The following is a 19,785-nucleotide window of genomic DNA, read 5'->3' as shown; positions in this document are numbered from 1 at the left end:
AGTTATAATAAGTAAGAAACCTTTACCCTTCGACAATAGATGAATTAAACACTAAGGTGCTTATAACTATCACAGACCCATTTTATTTTTACATTCTCCTGATCTAATTTCTTTATCAAAAAGAAAGATAACTGAAATGACTTACCAAAGGGAAAGATAAAGCTAATCATGTTCCTCAAACTGTTTGTTACTTGTAAAACCAATCATTGTGCTATCTATGAATGGCTGAAAACAGGTGATCAAGAAAGCAAGCTCCACAGACAATGGAGGAATACAATCAATTCAGGATTGGCCGGAATAGGCAAGGGTCTCTCATTCCCTGATACTGATGCCATTTATGCTAGAGACCTGTCTCTAGTTTGGCTGTCAGGTTGAGAGTGGATCTGATAAACTATGCCTCCAGAGTAGTAAAAATGATAGAAATTCAAACATGCTCAAAAAGACACTTTTAATTCAGGAGTGCTGCAGTACTTAGTACTACTTACAGAAAGGTTCTAATTTGAAAATCACTAAGAAACATGCTTAATGTCAGACCTAAATGTATTACTAGACTATAAACTCCTTGAAGACAAGGATTTTTTTCTAGATTATACTCATTCATGGATCCCAAGTTTTTAGAATAGTGAGTGGCACAAAATAAGTTCTCATATATTTGTTAAACATGCCCTAAAAACATACTTGTAAGAGTGAATTGATATGGGAGAGAATATTTTAAAAGGATGTGCTAAATTAAAAATCAATTGGAGAGATTTTGTAGATAATATGACAAACTAAAAGTCAAAATAATGTTTTTTGTAGATGCTCACAAAAGTTTTAGGTTTCCCTATAAATTTAGGCCGTACCACCAAACAGAAAGATGAACCAACTACCTGTAGTCTGCACCTAGAGAGGCTGCAATCCCGTTTAGTTCACTCTGCTTCTTACTGAGTTTTTTACTAACACATACCACTACCTTGTGAAGTGGCTTTGGAGCTTCTTCCTGCCCATAGAAAATAAAAGAAACAGATCAACGATTATTGTTTTAAGTGTTTTTTATCTAAAACTTCCTTATAATGAGAGATTTAATTCTACCTTTTCTGACTGGGCATCTTTCAGTTGAGGGCTGGCAGAAAGAGCGACAGTATTTCGAGAGCTATTTGCCAAAGCAAGTTTCAAGTTTCTGACAATGACTTCTGAGAGTGGTGTACTCAGTTTCCTTTTCTGCTGGCTGGGACCTCCTGGAGTTTCCAAGGCTGCAAGTGCATCCTGTATGTATGGAGGGGGAGAGGGAGAAAGGAAGAGAGGAAAAGGAGAAGAAAAGGAGAGAGAAAGGAAGAAGAGGGGAGAGAAGGGAAGAGAGAGAGGTAAACAGAAAAAGGAAAAAGGGAGAAAAAAGAGGTAAAGAGAGAAAGGGAATAATCCTCAATATTAATTGGATTATAGTTTTAACCTCCTCCAGTTTTCCTCTAAACAACAATAAAAAGACTGAACTAGTATCTATTATGAAGAAAAGAAATTTCATACTGTCCAGCAAATTAGTTCAAAGAGACTGACAAGTTTACATTTTCAGCAGCACTTACCACATTTGTCTGATCTTAGAGTTGAAGTTCGTTAAAATTAATGATACCAAAAAACAAAATAAACGAACAAGTAAACAAACAAAACACACAGACGGAAACAAGTAAGCAAGGATGGACATAAATAAGACATGAACTATAAAGAAGGTTAAAAAGTTAGATTGAGCTGAGAATTGTGAAAAATCTTCAAAGGTACAAAATGTATTCCTGTTCCCAAGCCACCCACAATTCCCTCGTGAGCAGAGGCCACTGCTGTCCAGGGCTTGTGCTCATTCTCTTTCCCATCTACATAGTATTCCATGTATACAGCAGTAAGTATTTAACCAGTGCTCAACTGATGAATATTTAGATTAACAATCTTTTGCCAGTATAACAATGTAGTGAATAACCTTGTACACACACATTTTGTACACACAAGAGTAAAGGGAACCATTTAAGCAAAATGTGCGCACCAACACTGACATTCTCATGAGCAAAGCATTAGTGTTTCCCAACATGCTTGACTTCACAGTGGGTAATCAGATTTTTCTTTTTTGCCAATCTGATAGGTTAAAAAATATATCTGCATGCTTTAATTTTCCATCCTCTTATAGTGAATGAGATTAAACATCTTCATGCATGTATAGTTTTCCATCCTCTTATACTGAATGAGATTAAACACCTTCATGCATGTATAATATTTCTATTCAATTTTTTGTGACAGATATCTCTTCCTATCCTTCGCTTATTTTCCCATTAGGTTATTAGTCTTTTTAAAATATCCACTTGCCTAAATATATCTGTATATATTTTTATGCACATATATACCCACTATGATATACACATATTTGTTCCCAATTTGTCATTTGTCAAATTTTTGCCATGGAGAATTTTTTTTAAAACAAATACTTTTATTGCATATTTATAAAATCTGCATAGTTGAATGTAGAGAATTTTTTAATGCTGTCAAATTCATATGAATCTTTTATTTCTTTTGGTATTATGTTATAGTTAGAAAGGCCTTCCTCACAATGGAATTATTTAAAAACAAACTCACTCTCTCATGGCCTGTTCTAGTATTTTTATGCCTTCCTTTCTTGTACTTAAGTATCGGACCCTCTGAAATTCATTCTGATGTAAGGTTTGAGGTTTTATCCTAACTGTTTTCTCAGATGGCTACCCAGTTGTCTGATTTGAATGTCCCCTTAGTCATATAATGCATTCTTCTATCTATGGGGTGTAATCTTCTGCATTGATTTGATTATTCATGTAACAATAACACACTGCTTCAATTACTGAAGCTCTATAAGATGTTTTAATAATTAGTAGGGCTAGTGCCTTCCCTTAATTATTCTTTTCAGAATTTTTATACTATTTCTGCTTACATTTTTAATAGGATCTATATTACCTTTTTAGATCTTTAGGATGTTTAATCTTTTTTTTGAGAATATGGTAAGGCTTTCTATTTGCCAAAGTTTTTTTTTGGTTTTTTTTTTAAATTTCTCTGCAGCATTTAAAAGAATTCTTCATATACAAAAGAAATCAGAGCTCCCACACCATGTCTACCCGCCTTCTGAACCTATGCCATGAGCACTGCTTTCCTTCTGGTACTTTCCCCCCCTTAAACATTAGATCCCAACTCCTCTCACTAATTCTCCCCTCTCATCTGCACCATCAACTGGATCTCTACTGATCCATCACATTGGCATAGTTATTTCTTCCATTATAAAAACAAAACAACCTTCTTTTGATCATACTTTGCCCTACAGCTAGCACCCCATTTCTTGATTCCCCTTTACAGTAAGACTCCTCAAACGCATAGTTTATAGTCAATGTCCCGAACTCTTCCCACATTCCTGTAGGAACCCACTTGCTTCCACCTCCACAATGTCACAATAACCCTTATTGTTAAGATCACCAGCGTCCACAATGCCAAATCCCGTGGTCAACTTTCTATTCTCACCTTTGTTGATCTTTCAGCAGCATCTGACATAGTGAACTACTCCTTCCTCAATACTTTCTTACTTGGTCTCTAAGACAATCTCTAGGCTTTCTCTTCCCTCACTGGTGGCTCCTCTCAGTCTCCTTTGCTGTTTCCTTCTCTAAATGTGAGCCCCTATGGGTGTTCCTTAGACCTTTTCTCTTTTCTTCTTCTGCTCTCTTGGCATCTCTTCTTATATGGCTTTAAATATTACCTACAAACTCGGATCTCCAAATTTCTTTCTCTAGCCCAGACCACTCACCATTCCTCAAACTCCAGGCTTTATGTGTAACTGCCTATCTGACAAAGTACTTGGATGTCTAACAGGCATCTCAAACTTTATGTGTCCAAAACACGAGCTCTTGATCTTTAGGCTCCAATCCCAAAGCATTCTATTCAACTCAGTTGACTGGCAGCTCCATTTTTCTAATCTCAGACCAAAATTCAGAGAAGCCAAATTCTAAACATTTAAAAACTCACCATGTATTAGGGAAAATTGATTGAGAATGATCAATATCTACACATATCCTTGTAAAACTATTAGACTTTAAAAATAAAAGAAAAATCCACATGGCTTTCAGGCAAAAGGAAATAATTTACAAAGACAACATAATTAGATTGGCATTACAATTTTCAAAAACAACATACATAAAAGCAAGGTAGGGCTTCCCTGGTGGCGCAGTGGTTGAGAGTCCGCCTGCCGACGCAGGGGACATGGGTTCGTGCCCCGGTCTGGGAAGATCCCACATGCTGCGGAGCGGCTGGGCCCGTGAGCCATGGCTGCTGAGCCTGTGCGTCCGGAGCCTGTGCTCCACAACGGGAGAGGCCACAACAGTGAGAGGTCCACATACCGCAAAAAAAAAAAAAAAAAAAAAAAAAGCAAGGTAGCAGTGGACCAGCATTTTCAGGAAACTCAAGGGAAAAAAAAAAAAGCAAACCAAGAATAGTACATCTGAACAATCTGTTGAAGAATCAAGGCCTTAGTAAAAGTTTTAAAGGTGCAGAACTTCATTCCTACCAAAAGAGGACAGGGAAGCTTCACAAAGGACAGACAGTGAGCATTTCATATATTTAAATGCAGAGTTAAGATTAAAACAAGGGTGAGGGCCATGGGTTGAAGAATATATAAACATTTTATTTTCTGACAAAGTAGACAAATGTAACTAAAAATAGTGGAAGAGAGAAAAGGTGGAAACAGGATAAGATCATTGACTGCAATAGAAGCAGTAAGCAGGGGATCTAGACATAATTTAAAACTGTCATATAAAAGGTTAAGAAGGGGGATTAAGAACACTATAAGAAACCATGAGGCTAAAACAAACACTTTCCTAAATACCAAAAGGAAAAAAAAAACACAAAGAGGACACAATAAGTGAAGAAACATATAATAAAAATATATAAAACATAATCACAAAGCAATTACAATATAATATATGACAGAAATGAGACCAAATACAATATAAGTCATATTAAATGTGAATGTGCTTAACCTGCCTAACTGAAACATTTTCAAAATGGCTCAAAAAGCAAACCCAACTCTATGCTGTATACAGGAGACCTACTTAAAACACAGCAATCCAAAAAGGCTAAAAATGAAGGAATGCACAGATTTATAAGGGAAATGAAAACAGTAAGAGAGAAGCGATTGAAATCCTGATACCAAAGTACACTTCAAGCCAAAAGCATTAAATGAGACAAAGGACACATTCCTACTTACATAACAGTTATGAATATCTATGCACTAAGTAATACTGCAATTATCTATTCAAAACAAAAACCACATCAGATGCAGGGAGAAATTAAAAACACACCAATATTAGGAAACTTGAAAATACCACTTAGTATAAGAAGAGTTAAATGAACAAAAAATAGTAAAGGATATAAAAGATCTAAACAATATAATCAATATGTCAGACTTTTATCTATAGAGAGAAAACCCTGATAAAGAATATATCTTATCAAAGAATGTTTTCAAAAATTAAAGAATGTTCTCAAAAACTGCTCATATATCAGGGTACAAAGAAAAGATCAGTAAGTTCTGTGAAGTAGAAATATTACAAACAAAAGTCTGATCACAATGCAATAAAACTAGAAATTAAAAATGAAACAAACAAAATCCTTCCATCTGGAAATTAATGAAAACTCTACATATCTGAGTAAAAGGTTATATGAGTATTCCTTATACTATTTTTATTTTGCAACTTCTTGTAAGTTAGGAATTATTTCCAAGTATAATATTAAAAAAAAAAAACATAATACTTCTTTGGCAAGGATGGGGAAACTGGGTGCTCAATACACTATTGGTGGAAGTATAAACTGGTACAACCATTTGGACAGCCTGTCAGTCTCTACTGAAGGTGAAAGATGACCCAGCGATTTCACTTCTAGGTATATACCAAAAAGCAAAGCATGTATACATATTCCAAGAGACATGCACAAGAATGTTCATAGTAGTCCTATTTGTAAGAGCAAAAAACTAGTAACCACCTAAATGCCCATCAACAGTAGACTGAATATGTAAATTGTGATATATCCATATACTGGATTATTACACAGTAATAAAATCAATGAATTATAGAGATAGCAACATGGACAAATCTTCTAAATGAAGGTTGAACAAAAATAGACAGACTCATAATACATGTTATGATTCCACCTATTTAAAAGTGAAAAACAAGCATAACAAAGCTAGTGGTAGAAGTCAGGAGTATTACCTTTGGGGAGGAAGGAGGAAGAAGTGATGGGAAGGGGGGACTTGAGGAAGATTCTATAGAATTGGCAATGATCTCTTTCTGAATATGTATTGTGTCTTCCCAACTGTTAACACTAATGTTTCATTTATCAGCACATTTGTTGTACTTTTCTGGATGTGTGTCAATTAAAAATTAAGTTAAATAAGGGGCGCTTTTTATTGTGAGGGCTAATGTATGTTCAATTTTGTGACCCATATGGAATCATGGGCCCTTCTGTTTTCAGAGAAAAAATTCAAAATACCATATTACATCAATTTGAAGAACCACTGATTATAAGATGAAGAACTATTTTATATATCACAAAAGACAGAGAGAGAGAGACACTGCTAAATACACTATGACTAAACAATGAAACCTTTAAATGTGTTTTGTACCTTCACTGAGACTATTTCTATTTCAGAACCATCAGCTTTTCACTGCAAGGTAGAAGAATGGTCTCAATGACTAGAAATATTTCTACTATCTTCTTGTCTCCTAATATTATTTCATTTACTATTCAAAGAGTCTATGAGCTTTGAGACCTTGGAAATCATCTAGATATGCTCCATGATTTTACAGACGGGGATAATGAAACCCAAAGAGGTTGACTCGCCTTAAAAGGCTGCAAGAGGAAAAGCAGAGGCCTGACTCTAGATCTTGCAGTTCCCAAACCAGTGGTTTTCCTCTACTTCTTAAGGCACAAGGAACAGTGTTAATCACAGCACAAAATGTTACTTCAGAAGAAATTTGATCAAAGATTTAGCTTGGAGAAAACTGTCCCGGGTATCAATTTATATTTATTTTCTAAAGATGAACAATCTGTAAACTTTAAGTCTGCTCCAAAACATACTAGTAAAAACTATTAAACTCTATGAGTAAAACCTCAATAGATAAACCGTACAATAATTTTGCAAAGTCATGGATAAAAAAAAAAACATGGTTTGAATAGCCATTTGAAAGGCCAAAAACTACTAAAGGAATAGTGAAGAAATTATCTTTGGGGAATGAAAGGAAACCATTTGAGAAGCTTGAATTAGCCCTTGATTTGTGAATGAATTTTTCAGAAGGGGAGCCATACTCCAGTGCTCAGAAGATCAAAGAAAGATGCACACTTAACTCATCTTTTTAAGGGAAATGATTGAAAAGTAAAGTGATAACAGACATTTTCAGAAAGAGCACCGGGTGTACACCTAGAATCAAAACGTAAGTAGCAATGTGTTTATGTTATTTTACAGTTTATGAAACTATTTCATCACACAATTACACTTAATCCTTATGATAAACCTGTAAGTTTTCAGAGTAAGTGATACTATGCTCTTTGTACAAAAGGAACTAATGCTCAGATACATTAAATGATCTGTGAGTCATACCGTTCATGGCAGATATAGGACTTGAATCCAGATGTCCTGATTTCACACCGTATATATCTCTAGCTGTTACCTCAAACCTGGATATATGTAGGGATTCAATACTATGCATCTATTTGCCAACACTTCTGGAAGTTACTACTACAAACTTCAGAGGTGATGGAGAACTTGGTGCTTTACTTTATAAGCTATGAAACTGTTATCTCCAGCACCACTTTCTATAAGCCTTACCTTCACATCAAAGGAAGGCTTGAAGAGTTTGTCCTTGGACAGAAACTTTGATGGTGTATCCAGGCATAATGAGGGCTCCTTCTGAAGTGGTTGTCCTGCTGCAGGGGAGACTGAAGCCTGTCCGGAGTGCTGTGAGATCACTGCATGGAAAGCTTTACTCTGAAAGCGGTTCATATCTAAAGGTGTAACGGCTGTTTTTCTGTGAGTTTCCAGGTCTGTGACAGGATGCTCTGGAGTATCTGGATTTAGATTCACCCCGTTTGTTGTCTCAGTTTCCAGACTTTGTTCTAGAGATTTAAAATGAAAAGAAACAAATGTGAGCCACTAATGTCTTTTGTGTCTAAAGAGGCACACAAGAAGTGATGTTTTTACATCTTATTGTGAGTTTTCATGTGAATTCTCAAGTATACTTCAAACCACAAAGTTATATACCTACTTTCAAAGAAACAAACCAGACAATATACTAAAATGTGTTGAGTTAGACAAGTACATCAACTGAAAGAAATAATTAATGAAATTAGATTTCCTGTTTCATCTTGTTGTAACTTGAAATATTCTCAATAAACCTCATAATTTGCCCAAAATTATATAAATAATGTCATCTTAGTCAATGGCAGAGTAAAAAAGAAAATCCCAATTACATGCACTCAGAGTTAACAACTACGGTCAGGTTTTTGGAAAGTGCTTAATGAAGTTTTAATATTACTTTGCCTGCATTGTAAAATTTCCAGGTTGTCTAAATAAAGTAGTAAGTATGGGCTTCCCTGGTGGCGCAGTGGTTGAGAGCCCGCCTGCCGATGCGGGGGACACGGGTTCGTGCCTTGGTCCGGGAAGATCCCACATGCCGCGGAGCGGCTGGGCCCGTGAGCCACGGCCGCTGAGCCTGCGCATCCGGAGCCTGTGCTCCACAATGGGAGAGGCCACAATAGTGAGAGGCCCGCGTACCGCAAAAAAAAAAAAAAAAAGTAGTAAGTAATAGCTTTGAGAAGCTTCCCTGGTTTGCCCAGGGATGCCATCATCTTACAAGAGAGGCTACTGTGTCCTCCCACCCTGCCTCCTACCTTTTTTTCAACATTTAACAAATACACTTATTAGACGGCTGCTCTGTGCCAGGCCCAATCTAGACAATGAAAATATATAATGCACAAGACACATGTACTCCTTGCCTTTTCAGAGCTTATGGTTGAGCGGGGAAACATGAAAGTAAACTACAACGGTAACACTGGGATGAGAGCTACAAAAGGCCAGGGTGTTATGGCAAGACAAAGGCCATACTTGGTGAGTCAAGGAAGGCTTTCCAGGGAAAGTGATATCCAAGTCGAGAACTGAAAGATAAGGAGAAACAGGCTAGCATGAAGCAGGCAAGAGATAACATGCAAAAGCCCAAAGATGAGGAATAGAGAGCACTTTACTCACAAGATGTGTCAGTATGAGCCACTGAAGGAACAGTAAATGGGATCTAAGCTCATTAGACTTCAAACACTGAGACCCTAGAATGCTCCTATATTGTTCTGTACCCTGTGGCTTTCAGATAGTGCCTACACTTGATAGTACAGATACAAATTAAACATTTGTGCTATGAACGCATATTTATTTGGCCTCACACCCCCAATAATGAGTGCCCAAGAGTGGCTCACATGAAAGGGAGAAATTTTAATGACCTGTCCTAAAAATAAGTTTTAGCACATTCATATCCCAGAAACCATCAAATTGTAAAAATATATACATAAAAGGACAAAACAGAAGTATGAACCTTCTTTAGGTGAATTTTTGATCAGAAAATGGCTTTCATTTGCTCTCTTTCCCAATCTAGCAGTCTCCAACAGCCAAGCTATAGTGACCGCTGGTAAATTCCACTTCTTGGCAGCTTCATATTTAGAACCACCTGGTTCTTTCAATACAAGATGTGTACTGGCAAACATGCCTTTCTTTGCATTGGATTTGCGAACGAAGAATTCTTGAACACTGAAAGTTACATTTAAAGAAAAGCAAATGTCATATGCACAATTAGCCAGCAAAGTAAGAATGAAGTTTCTAATACAATGGTTTTGTTAGAGTTCTGAATATATGAAAATACTCACAGATTAAAAGTTGGCTCTATTTCTTAAATTAAGCTAATCCCCTTACAAGTGCTTACTCTAGAATGAAATTAAACTTTTTATAAAAACATAAGCAAATTAAACTAGACTTACAAGAAATAACCAGAAAAACCATCTATTTAATTAGTCATCACCCATCCACCTTGTCTTTCCTCCCAAAAGAAGGCAGCATGGAACAACTACGGGAGCAAAGGAAGAGTATGAATAACACATTATATCTTTTAGCCCACTACAACTTCTCCAAGTATTTTCACATATTTCATTCGATCCTCTCAATATTTGTGAAATACCAATATTTTACAAATTATTGTAAAAATACGACCTGAGAAAAGATGCAGAGAAATTAAACGCCTTCCTCATGATCACAGAATATTAAAGGAAATATGGGGGCAAAAACAGAATATGAGATATAAACAGAATTGTCTTTTCTTTTAGGACTTCTGGGTTTTAAGTCTAGATCCCCACTTTTAAGATGTTTTTAATATTCCACATTTTTCCTAGTACTTTCACGGATTCATTTTTCACATTTAACCCACTGATCAATTAATTTGGTACTTATTTTGGGATGAGATGTTGCTCCAACTTTACTGAATCATATTTATTAAATAAACCATCTCTTCCTCAATAAGTTGAAATATCACTTTTATCATATACCAAATTCCTGTTTGTGTTTAGGTCTATTTCTAGACTTTCTGCCTGTTCACTGAACTTTCTGCTACTTACAGACACACTATTTTATCTAGTGAGGTTTACAAAATATATTTAAATAACTATTCTATTTCAGAATTTTTATGACTTTCCTGCTTGCTAATATTTTCTTTGAATTTAAGAATTAGTTTGCTTATTGCCCTCTCTAAAAAATTTCTTTAAAACGTTTAGTCTTCCTGTCCAAGAACAGATACATCTTTCATACTGTTTAAGTCTTATTTATTTCCCTCAATAGCATTTTACAAGTTTCTGTAGCTCTTCCAAGTTTCCCTTTAAAATTTTTTTAAAAATCGAAGTATAGTTGACATACAATATTGTATTAGTTTCAGGTGTACTACGTAGTGACTCGACATTTAAATGCATTACAAATGATCAACACCAAAAGTATAGAAGCCATCTGTCAACATACAAAGCTAGTACAGTATTACTTTTTTCCTTATGCTGAATATTACATCCCCATGACGTTTTAACTTTATAACTGGAATTCTGTACCTGTTAATCCCTCTTCACCTTCCCCTCTGGTGACTACTAATTTGTTCTCTATATCTAATTTGTTCTCTATGAGTCTATTTTGGTTTTATTTTGTTTGTTCCTTTGTTTTGTCCTTTTAGATTCCACATCATGTTGCTAGGTGTTTTATCTCTTATTCCAGATTTAGTAAGAGACCTTTGTTTTCATTAGCTCTTCTAACTGGTTGTACATATGAAGGTCAGTGACTTCTGTATATTAATATTCTACATAACCACTTTGCTGAATTTTTCTGTGAGCACCACTTTAGTCTGTTGCCATATTTTGTTATTGTTATTTGTTACAATTTCAGTTTTTTCCAAAAGCTTACTGTTTGGTATAATCCAAGTACACAACACAGCAAAAAAGGAAATATACAATTTAATGAATTATCATAAGATGAAAACCCTTATATCAACCACCCACGTCAGAAGACAGAATCTTACCAGTCACTCCAGAACCTCTCCAACGTGCCTCTTCTCAGTTACTAACCCCCTTCCCTCCCTTGCTAACAGTAGCCACTATTTGGATATTTATGATCATCACTTCCTTACTTTTCTTTTGTTTTATCACATAGTGCATCTTTAAACACTACATTTAATTTTTTATGTCTTTTAGCTTGCAGGTTCCCTCTTCTTTCCTTGCCCCCTTGTTGAAGACACTATAATGTAGAGTTACTTCAGAGTCTGGATTTTGCTGATTGTATTGCTGTGCTGTAGTAGAACATGTTATTCTCCTGTATTTCCTATAATTCAGTAGTTGAATCTAGGTTTTATTAGATTGAGGTTTCATTATTTTGCTAAGACTACTTCAAGGTGGTGATGTATTCTTCACAAGGAAGCATATGTCTGGTTTTCTCTTTAGTATGTGATTAACTGTTGGTTTTCAATGCCTAGAATCTTTCATTTATTAGGAGTCACAATCTTATCATTCCTTTTTCACTTATTTGTTGGAATACTTCTATAAAGGGAAATTGTCTTATCCATTATTATGGTACTCTGATACAGACTGTATAGGAAAGGCAGGATAAATACTTTGATCCTTTCTCTTTATTTACCAGCTTTCAAAATAATGAGTTGGTTTCCTAGCATCCTTCAAACATGACCAATTAGCTTAGTTTGTTTGGTGCCATTATGAAGTTATGATTTAAACATTATTTGATGTGTCTGGATCCACTGCTATTATTATCTCTAGTGACAACTTTTCCTGTCTTTAGCCAGTGGAGGTCCTTTTGACACAACCCTTCCTACTAGTCTTCAATAATATATCAATACTTGCTCTCTGTTCTGACAAAATGTTCCAGACTCACTGGTATCTTTTCTGCCCCAGACCTAGAACTGATCATTTCTTTAAGCTTTAGTTTCTTTTAGTGGGAAGTGGTATTTTAAGGTCACAATGTGGGCACTGGTGTTGCTTGTTACTATCAGGTTGATAATGATTTCTAGGCTTAAAAGTGGTTTTGAATTCCTCTTTGAACCAAGAGTTACTAAAAAGTTCTAAAATGCTGAGTTGATAAAGTCTTTTCATCTTCTATTTCTCCTACTCATTTCTAATTTTGGGTTTTTTTTTTTTTGTACTGTGATTACAGAATATGGTCTCCACTCTTTCTACTTCAGGGAACTTACTGAGGTTTTCTTTGTGGCCAATTTCTATACAGGCAACGTTTATGAGTGTTCCACAGGTGCTTGAAATGGTATGGTCACTGTTTTAGAGTGGATAGCTAACTATGCTGTTTAAATCTGTATCCTTTCTTGTTTTCCATTTGACCTGTCATGAGGTAAAAGGTGGGAATTAAAGTCTCTTACAATTAATGTTTCTGCTGATTCCTCATTGAATTTCCTGCTGTTTTTGTTCTATGAATGGTAGTCATGCTCTATTTGGTATATACATATTTTTTACCTTCAGTGTAAACAGCACTCTTTATTTACAGTGCTCTTCTTTTTCCTGTTTAATGCCTTTTGATTTGAATCCAAACTTGTCTGACGTTAAAACTGCAACACTCTCTTTTCTTTTAATATATCTTTGCCCATCTTTTTTTTTCCCCAAATGTTCTGAATCATTTAGGTTTAGATGTGTCTCTTGTTTAAAAGCATTTTAAGCGCTGCTTAATGATATAATCTAAAAGAACTTTTCCTTTAATGTAAAGTTTAGTTCATTTATATTTATTTATATAATGAGTTTTCTACTTCCTTTTTAAACAGCCACCATTAAAGTTCACTTACAGGTTGGGCTAATCTGGATTTTGGAACTTTAAAATTCATTTTCTTTCTCCCAAAGTATTCATTATTTCTGCTTAACATTTGCATTGCAGAAAAACAATTAATGTACACTGAAAAAGAATAAATCATCCAGATGGCATATGGAAGGGAATAAATAATGCTTAGATAAGCAACACTCAATAACGACCCACATATCAGCTTTAAATATTCCCTTTCCTGGTAGGTAAGCATTAACACCTGGAGCCTTAACATTTGCCAGGCATCCGTCTAACAGCATTCTCCCTCTCCCACTTTGAGCCATCACATAGATATGCAACACACTCCTCATAAATATTATAAAGACACCCAGTGAAATCCTAATTTGAATGCTCTTCTATAAGTCAAAACAAATAAAAAGTACACCAAGACAGCAGGTACACTAAAAATACTACATACCTTGCTCCAAGGCGATTTGCTAAGAATGTCAACGAATCTTTTTCAGCTCCTGCACACTGGCTGAATGAAAGAACACAATCCTCTAACGGAGTCATTCCTGCCATTACTGGGACTGGTGTGAAGAGAGGATTTGACTTTGGATCAGTTAAAGTCTGATAGTCTATACAAGTTACCTTTCAAAAACAAGAGAAACAATAACATCAACCTGAAATAAGCGACTAGTGGTTAACACTGGTTCAGTTACAGTAACAGTAATTTTAGTTTAGATGAAAACCAATTTTACTTTCATATAAATGTGTATATATGCTCATTCTCAACACATTTAAAATTATAACATTAAAGAAATACATACACACCAATCCGTTACATAGGATGTTAAAATCAGTCAGATTTGTCATTGAATTTATTGAATTTTGCTTAAAATTTAATTTCTTCCAATGTATTATCACTTTTTCTCTTTGAAAGTTGAAAAATAAATCAATGATGAAATTATTAGTGATAAGCCAACAAGATGGAATAATACAAAAGTGTATGTCATGTTTTGGTAGTAAGAAAACTAGGAAAATTGAAATAATATGAGATGACCTGGAGTAACTTCCTAAGAAGGAACACTGCTGGTGTGGCCCCTCTATTCTACCAGGATTAGGACCAAGAAGCTTGCATAGTTTATTATTTACACTTTCCATTGTTAAAAGCAAAATCCAGACAGTGCTCAAACCCAAATACCAATTTACTGAAACTGAACTGCCTAAGAAATAAATGTGTACTCCTAGTTTCAGACATCCTTCAATACTATATTTCAACTGCTACAGTGTTTTCTTACCAGCCATGTATTTGTAACAACTTCTCCCACAGTTGCCTGTACTTCACACCCCAGCAGAGGAACCACAGCATAATCAGCAACAACTCTGCTCTGAAGTGACACAATTTTTCCAGCATTTTCTCTTATGATAGTTGCAATATTAAATTCATTTTCATTACTAAAACCTAAAATAAGAAAACTCTTTTGGCTAAATAAACCTTCTTCAGTAATTGTAGAAGCATCAGGGAGGCAATGACTGACGGAAGACTGGTTTTCTTCTTGCAGAGAAATATGAGTAGAATCAATAAGGGGCTCCACATGAGCAGAATCATTAAAGGGTCCAACTTCAGACCGCGCAACTTCAACTGGAACAGAAAAAGAAATGTTTTCTAACAGGTATTTTATTTTATAAAGTTTATTTCCTAGTAAGGATATTAAGGTAACATGGAACCTGAGAACTGTGACCACACATATAAAACTAAGGCTTTATAAGTATACAATGAAGAAAGAATATGAACCATCCCATCCTCTGGGTTCCCAGGAGTGTTATCAGTATTACTATCCTAGGACAACAGCAATCATGTTACTATTCTAAGTATTACTAGTGTACTAGAAAACTCTAATTAGTTGAAAATTATGAAGCTCCAATAACTCCATGGGCCTGTTTGAGTTCCGAAACTGGTTCAGATAATTCACAACAGAATTAAAAAAATATCATTAAGGAAAAAATGGAAGCAACAGGCCTAAGTGGTCAAGCCCATCACATGGAAATAACTGAATAAATGCAATAATAAGAGAATTATGGTTATTTCCCTTTCAAAAATTTCTATAAAGTTTTATAATGAAATTGGAGCTATTTAGCTTCTATACCGATTCTTAAGAAAACAACTGATCAAGGACCCAACAGTCTCAACAATTTCATTTCAGGATAAAGTTGGCTTATAAATGGGTAGTAGAAGAAAAAAAACATAAATATTTTAAAATATAAATGTCAATAATGAAAATGCAGCTGCTGCCAGTGTCCTAGTCCTCACGGTGAGACACAGCTACCCCCTGCCTCTGCAGGAGACCTTCCAACACTAGCAGGGTGTTAGACACTGGAAAAGTCCTGGTTTAAAAATAAAGGGATTAGGAGAGGGCAGACAGCAGAAGCAAGAAGAACTACAGTCCTGCAGCCTGTGGAACTAAAACCACATTCACAGAAAGACAGACAAGACAAAAAGGCAGAGGGGGCTTCCCTGGTGGCGCAGTGGTTGAGAGTCCGCCTGCCGATGCAGGGGACACGGGTCCGTTCCCCGGTCCGGGAAGATCCCACATGCCGTGGAGCAGCTGGGCCCATGAGCCATGGCCGCTGAGCCTGTGAGGCCACAACAGTGAGAGGCCGACATACCGCAAAACAAAAACAAACAAACAAACAAACACACAAAAAAGGCAGAGGGCAATGTACCAGATGAAGGAACAAGATAAAACCCCAGAAAAACAACTAAATGAAGTAGAGATAGGCAACCTTCCAGAAAAACAATTTAGAATAATGATAGTGAAGATGACCCAGGACCTTGGAAAAAGGATGGAGGCAAAGATTGAAAAGATGCAAGAAATGTTTAACAAAGACCTAGGAGAATTAAAGAACAAACAAACAGAAATGAACAATACAATAACTGAAATGAAAAATACACTGGAAGGAATCAACAGCAGAATAACTGAGGTAGAAGAATGGATAAGTGACCTGGAAGACAGAATGGTGGAATTCAGTGCTGTGGAACAGAATAAAGAAAAAAGAATGAAAAGAAATGAAGACAGACTAAGAGACCTCTGGGACAACATTAAACGCAACATTCGCATTATAGGGGTCCCAGAAGGAGAAGAGAGAGAAAAAGGACCCGAGAAAATATTTGAAGAGATTAAAGTCAAAAACTTCCCTAACATGGGAAAGGAAATAGCCACGCAAGTCCAGGAAGCACAGAGACTCCCATACAGGATAAACCCAAGGAGAAACACGCCGAGACACACAGTAAGCAAATTGGCAAAAATTAAAGACAAAGAAAAATTATAGAAAGCAACAAGGGAAAAACGACAACATACAAGGGAACTCAAATAAGGTTAAAAGTTGATTTCTCAGCAGAAACTCTAAAAGCCAGAAGGGAGTGGCATGACATATTTAAAGTGATGAAAGGGAAGAACTTAAAACCAAGATTACTCTACCCGGCAAGGATCTCATTCAGATTCCATGGAGAAATCAAAAGCTTTACAGACAAGCAAAAGCAAAGAGAATTCAGCTCCACCAAACCAGCTCTACAACAAATGCTAAAGGAACTTCTCTAAGTGGGAAACACAAGAGAAAAAAGGACCTACAAAAACAAACCCAAAACAACTAAGAAAATGGTAACAGGAACATACATATAGATAATTCCCTTAAACGTGAATGGATTAAATGCTCCAACCAAAAGACACAGGCTCGCTGAATGGATACAAAAACAAGACCCATATATATGCTGTCTACAGGAGACCCACTTCAGACCTAGGGACACATACAGACTGGAAGTGAAGGGATGGAAAATGATATTCCATGCAAATGGAAATCAAAAGAAAGCTGGAGTAGCAATACTCATATCTGATAAAATAGACTTTAAAACAAAAAATGTTACAAGAGACAAGGAAGGACACTACATAATGATCAAGGAATCAATCCAAAAAGAAGATATAACAATTATAAATATATATGCACCCAACATAGGAGCACCTCAATACGTAAGGCAACTGCTAACAGCTATAAAAGAGGAAATCGACAGTAACACAATAATAGTGGGGGGACTTCCCTAGTGGTGCAGTGGTTAAGAATCCGCCTGCCAATGCAGGGAACATGGGTTTGAGCTCTGGTCCAGGAAGATCCCACATGCCGCGGAGTAAGTAAGCCAGTGTGTCACAACTACTGAGCCTGCTATCTAGAGCCCGTGAGCCACAACTACTGAGCCCATGTGCCACAAGTACTGAAGCCTGTGCACCTAGAGCCCATGCTCTGCAACAAAAGAAGCCACTGCAATGAGAAGCCTGTGCACCGCAATGAAGAGTAGCCCGCTCCCCGCAACTAGAGAAAGCCCACGCACAGCAACGAAGACCCAATGTGCCAAAAATAAATTAATTAATTAATAAAAATAATAACAGTGGGGGACTTTAACACCTCACTTACACCAATGGACTGATCATCCAAACAGAAAATTAATAAGGAAAAACAAGCTTTAAATGACACAATACACCAGATATATTTATAGGACACTCCATCCAAAACCAGCAGATTACAGTTTCTTCTCAAGTGTGCACAGAAGATTCTCCATGATAGATCACATCTTGGGTCACAAACCAAGCCTCAGTAAAGTTAAGAAAACTGAAATAGTATCAAGCACCTTTTCCAACCACAACACTATGAGATTAGAAATCAATTACAGAGAAAAAAAACGTAAAAACCACAAACACATGGAGGCTAAACAATACGTTACTAAATGACCAAAAGATCACTGAAGAAATCAAAGAGGACATTAAAAAATACCTAGAGACAAATGACAATAAAAACATGACAATCCAAATCCTATGGGATGTAGCAAAAGCAGTTCTAAGAGGGAACTTTATAGCAATAGAATTGTACCTCAAAAAGAACCAAACATCTCAAATAAACAATCTAACCTTACACCTAAAACAACTAGAGAAAGAAGAACAAACAAAACCCAAAGTTAGCAGAAGGAAAGAAATCATAAAGATCAGAGCAGAAATAAATGAAACAGAAACAAAGAAAACAATAGCAAATATCAATAAAACTAAAATCTGCTTCTTTGAGAAGATAAACATAATTGATAAACCATTAGCCAGACTCATCAAGAAAAGTGGGAGAGGACTCAAATCAATAAAATTAGAAATGAAAAAGGAGACGTTACAACAGACACTGCAGAAATACAAAGCACCCTAAGAGACTACTACAAGCAACTCTATGCCAATAAAATGGACAACCTGGAAGAAACGGACATATTCTTAGAAAGGTATGACCTTCCAAGACTGAATCAGGAAGAAACCGAAAATATGAACAGACCAATCACAAGTAATGAAATTGAAACTGTGATTAAAAATCTTCCAACAACAATAACAACAACAAAAATCTTCCAACAAACAAAAGTCCAGGACCAGATGGCTTCACAGGTGAATTCTATCAAACATTTAGAGAACAGCTAACACCCATCCTTCTCAAACTCTTCCAAAAAATTGCAGAGGAAGGAACACTTCCAAACTCATTCTATGAAGCCACCATCATCCTGATACCAAAACAGACAAAGATACTACAAAAAAAGAAAGTTACAGACCAATATTACTGATGAATATAGATGCAAAAGTCCTCAACAAAATACTAGCAAACAATCCAACTACACATTAAAAGGATCATACACCATGATCAACTGGGATTTATCCCAGGGATGCAAGGATTCTTCAATATATGTAAATCAATCAATTTGATACACCACATTAACAAACTGAAGAAGAAAAACCATATGATCATCTCAATAGATGCAGAAAAAGCTTTTGACAAAATTCAACACCCATTTATGATAAAAACTCTCTAGAAAGTGGGCATAGAGGAAATGTACCTCAGCATAATAAAGGCCATATATGACAAACCCACAGCAAACATCATTCTCAATGGTGAAAAACTGAAAGCATTTCCTCTAAGATCAGGAACAAGACAAGGATATCCACTCTCACCACTGTTATTCAACATAGTTTTGGAAGTCCTAGCCACGGCAGTCAGTGAAGAAAAAGAAATAAAAGAAACACAAATTGGAAAAGAAGTAAAACTGTCACTGTTTGCAGATGACATGATACTATACATAGAGAATCCTAAAGATGCCACCAGAAAACTACTAGAGCTAATCAATGAATTTGGTAATGTTGCACGTTACAAAATTAATGCACATAAATCTCTTGCATTCCTATACACTAATGATGAAAAATGTGAAAGAGAAAATAAGGAAACACTCCCATTTACCACTGCAACAAGAAGAATAAAATACCTAGGAATAAGCCTACCTAGGGAGACAAAAGACCTGTATGCAGAAAAGTATAAGACACTGATGAAAGAAATTAAAGATGAAACAAACAGATGGAGACATATACCACGTTCTTGGATTG

The 19,785-nt window shown here is 35.9% G+C and overlaps 1 protein-coding gene across 2 annotated transcripts in view; it reads right to left on the bottom strand.

Moving 5' to 3' along the window:
- TOPBP1 (DNA topoisomerase II binding protein 1) overlaps nt 1-19,785 on the bottom strand; it is a 79,811-nt gene that overhangs the window by 24,724 nt on the left and 35,302 nt on the right. For both annotated transcript variants that reach the window (XM_079921531.1, XM_079921532.1), the window contains exons 11-16: nt 14,638-14,981; nt 13,815-13,987; nt 9,600-9,811; nt 7,847-8,133; nt 1,072-1,245; nt 870-979 (exon numbers count right to left, since the gene is read on the bottom strand). In XM_079921531.1, coding sequence (XP_079777657.1) covers nt 870-979; nt 1,072-1,245; nt 7,847-8,133; nt 9,600-9,811; nt 13,815-13,987; nt 14,638-14,981 — 1,300 coding nt within the window. The remainder of the gene's footprint in view (nt 1-869; nt 980-1,071; nt 1,246-7,846; nt 8,134-9,599; nt 9,812-13,814; nt 13,988-14,637; nt 14,982-19,785) is intronic.

Source organism: Stenella coeruleoalba, assembly GCF_951394435.1.
Source record: "Stenella coeruleoalba genome assembly, chromosome: 5".
Lineage (NCBI taxonomy): Eukaryota > Metazoa > Chordata > Mammalia > Artiodactyla > Delphinidae > Stenella > Stenella coeruleoalba.
This window is presented reverse-complemented; position numbering and strand designations above follow the sequence as displayed.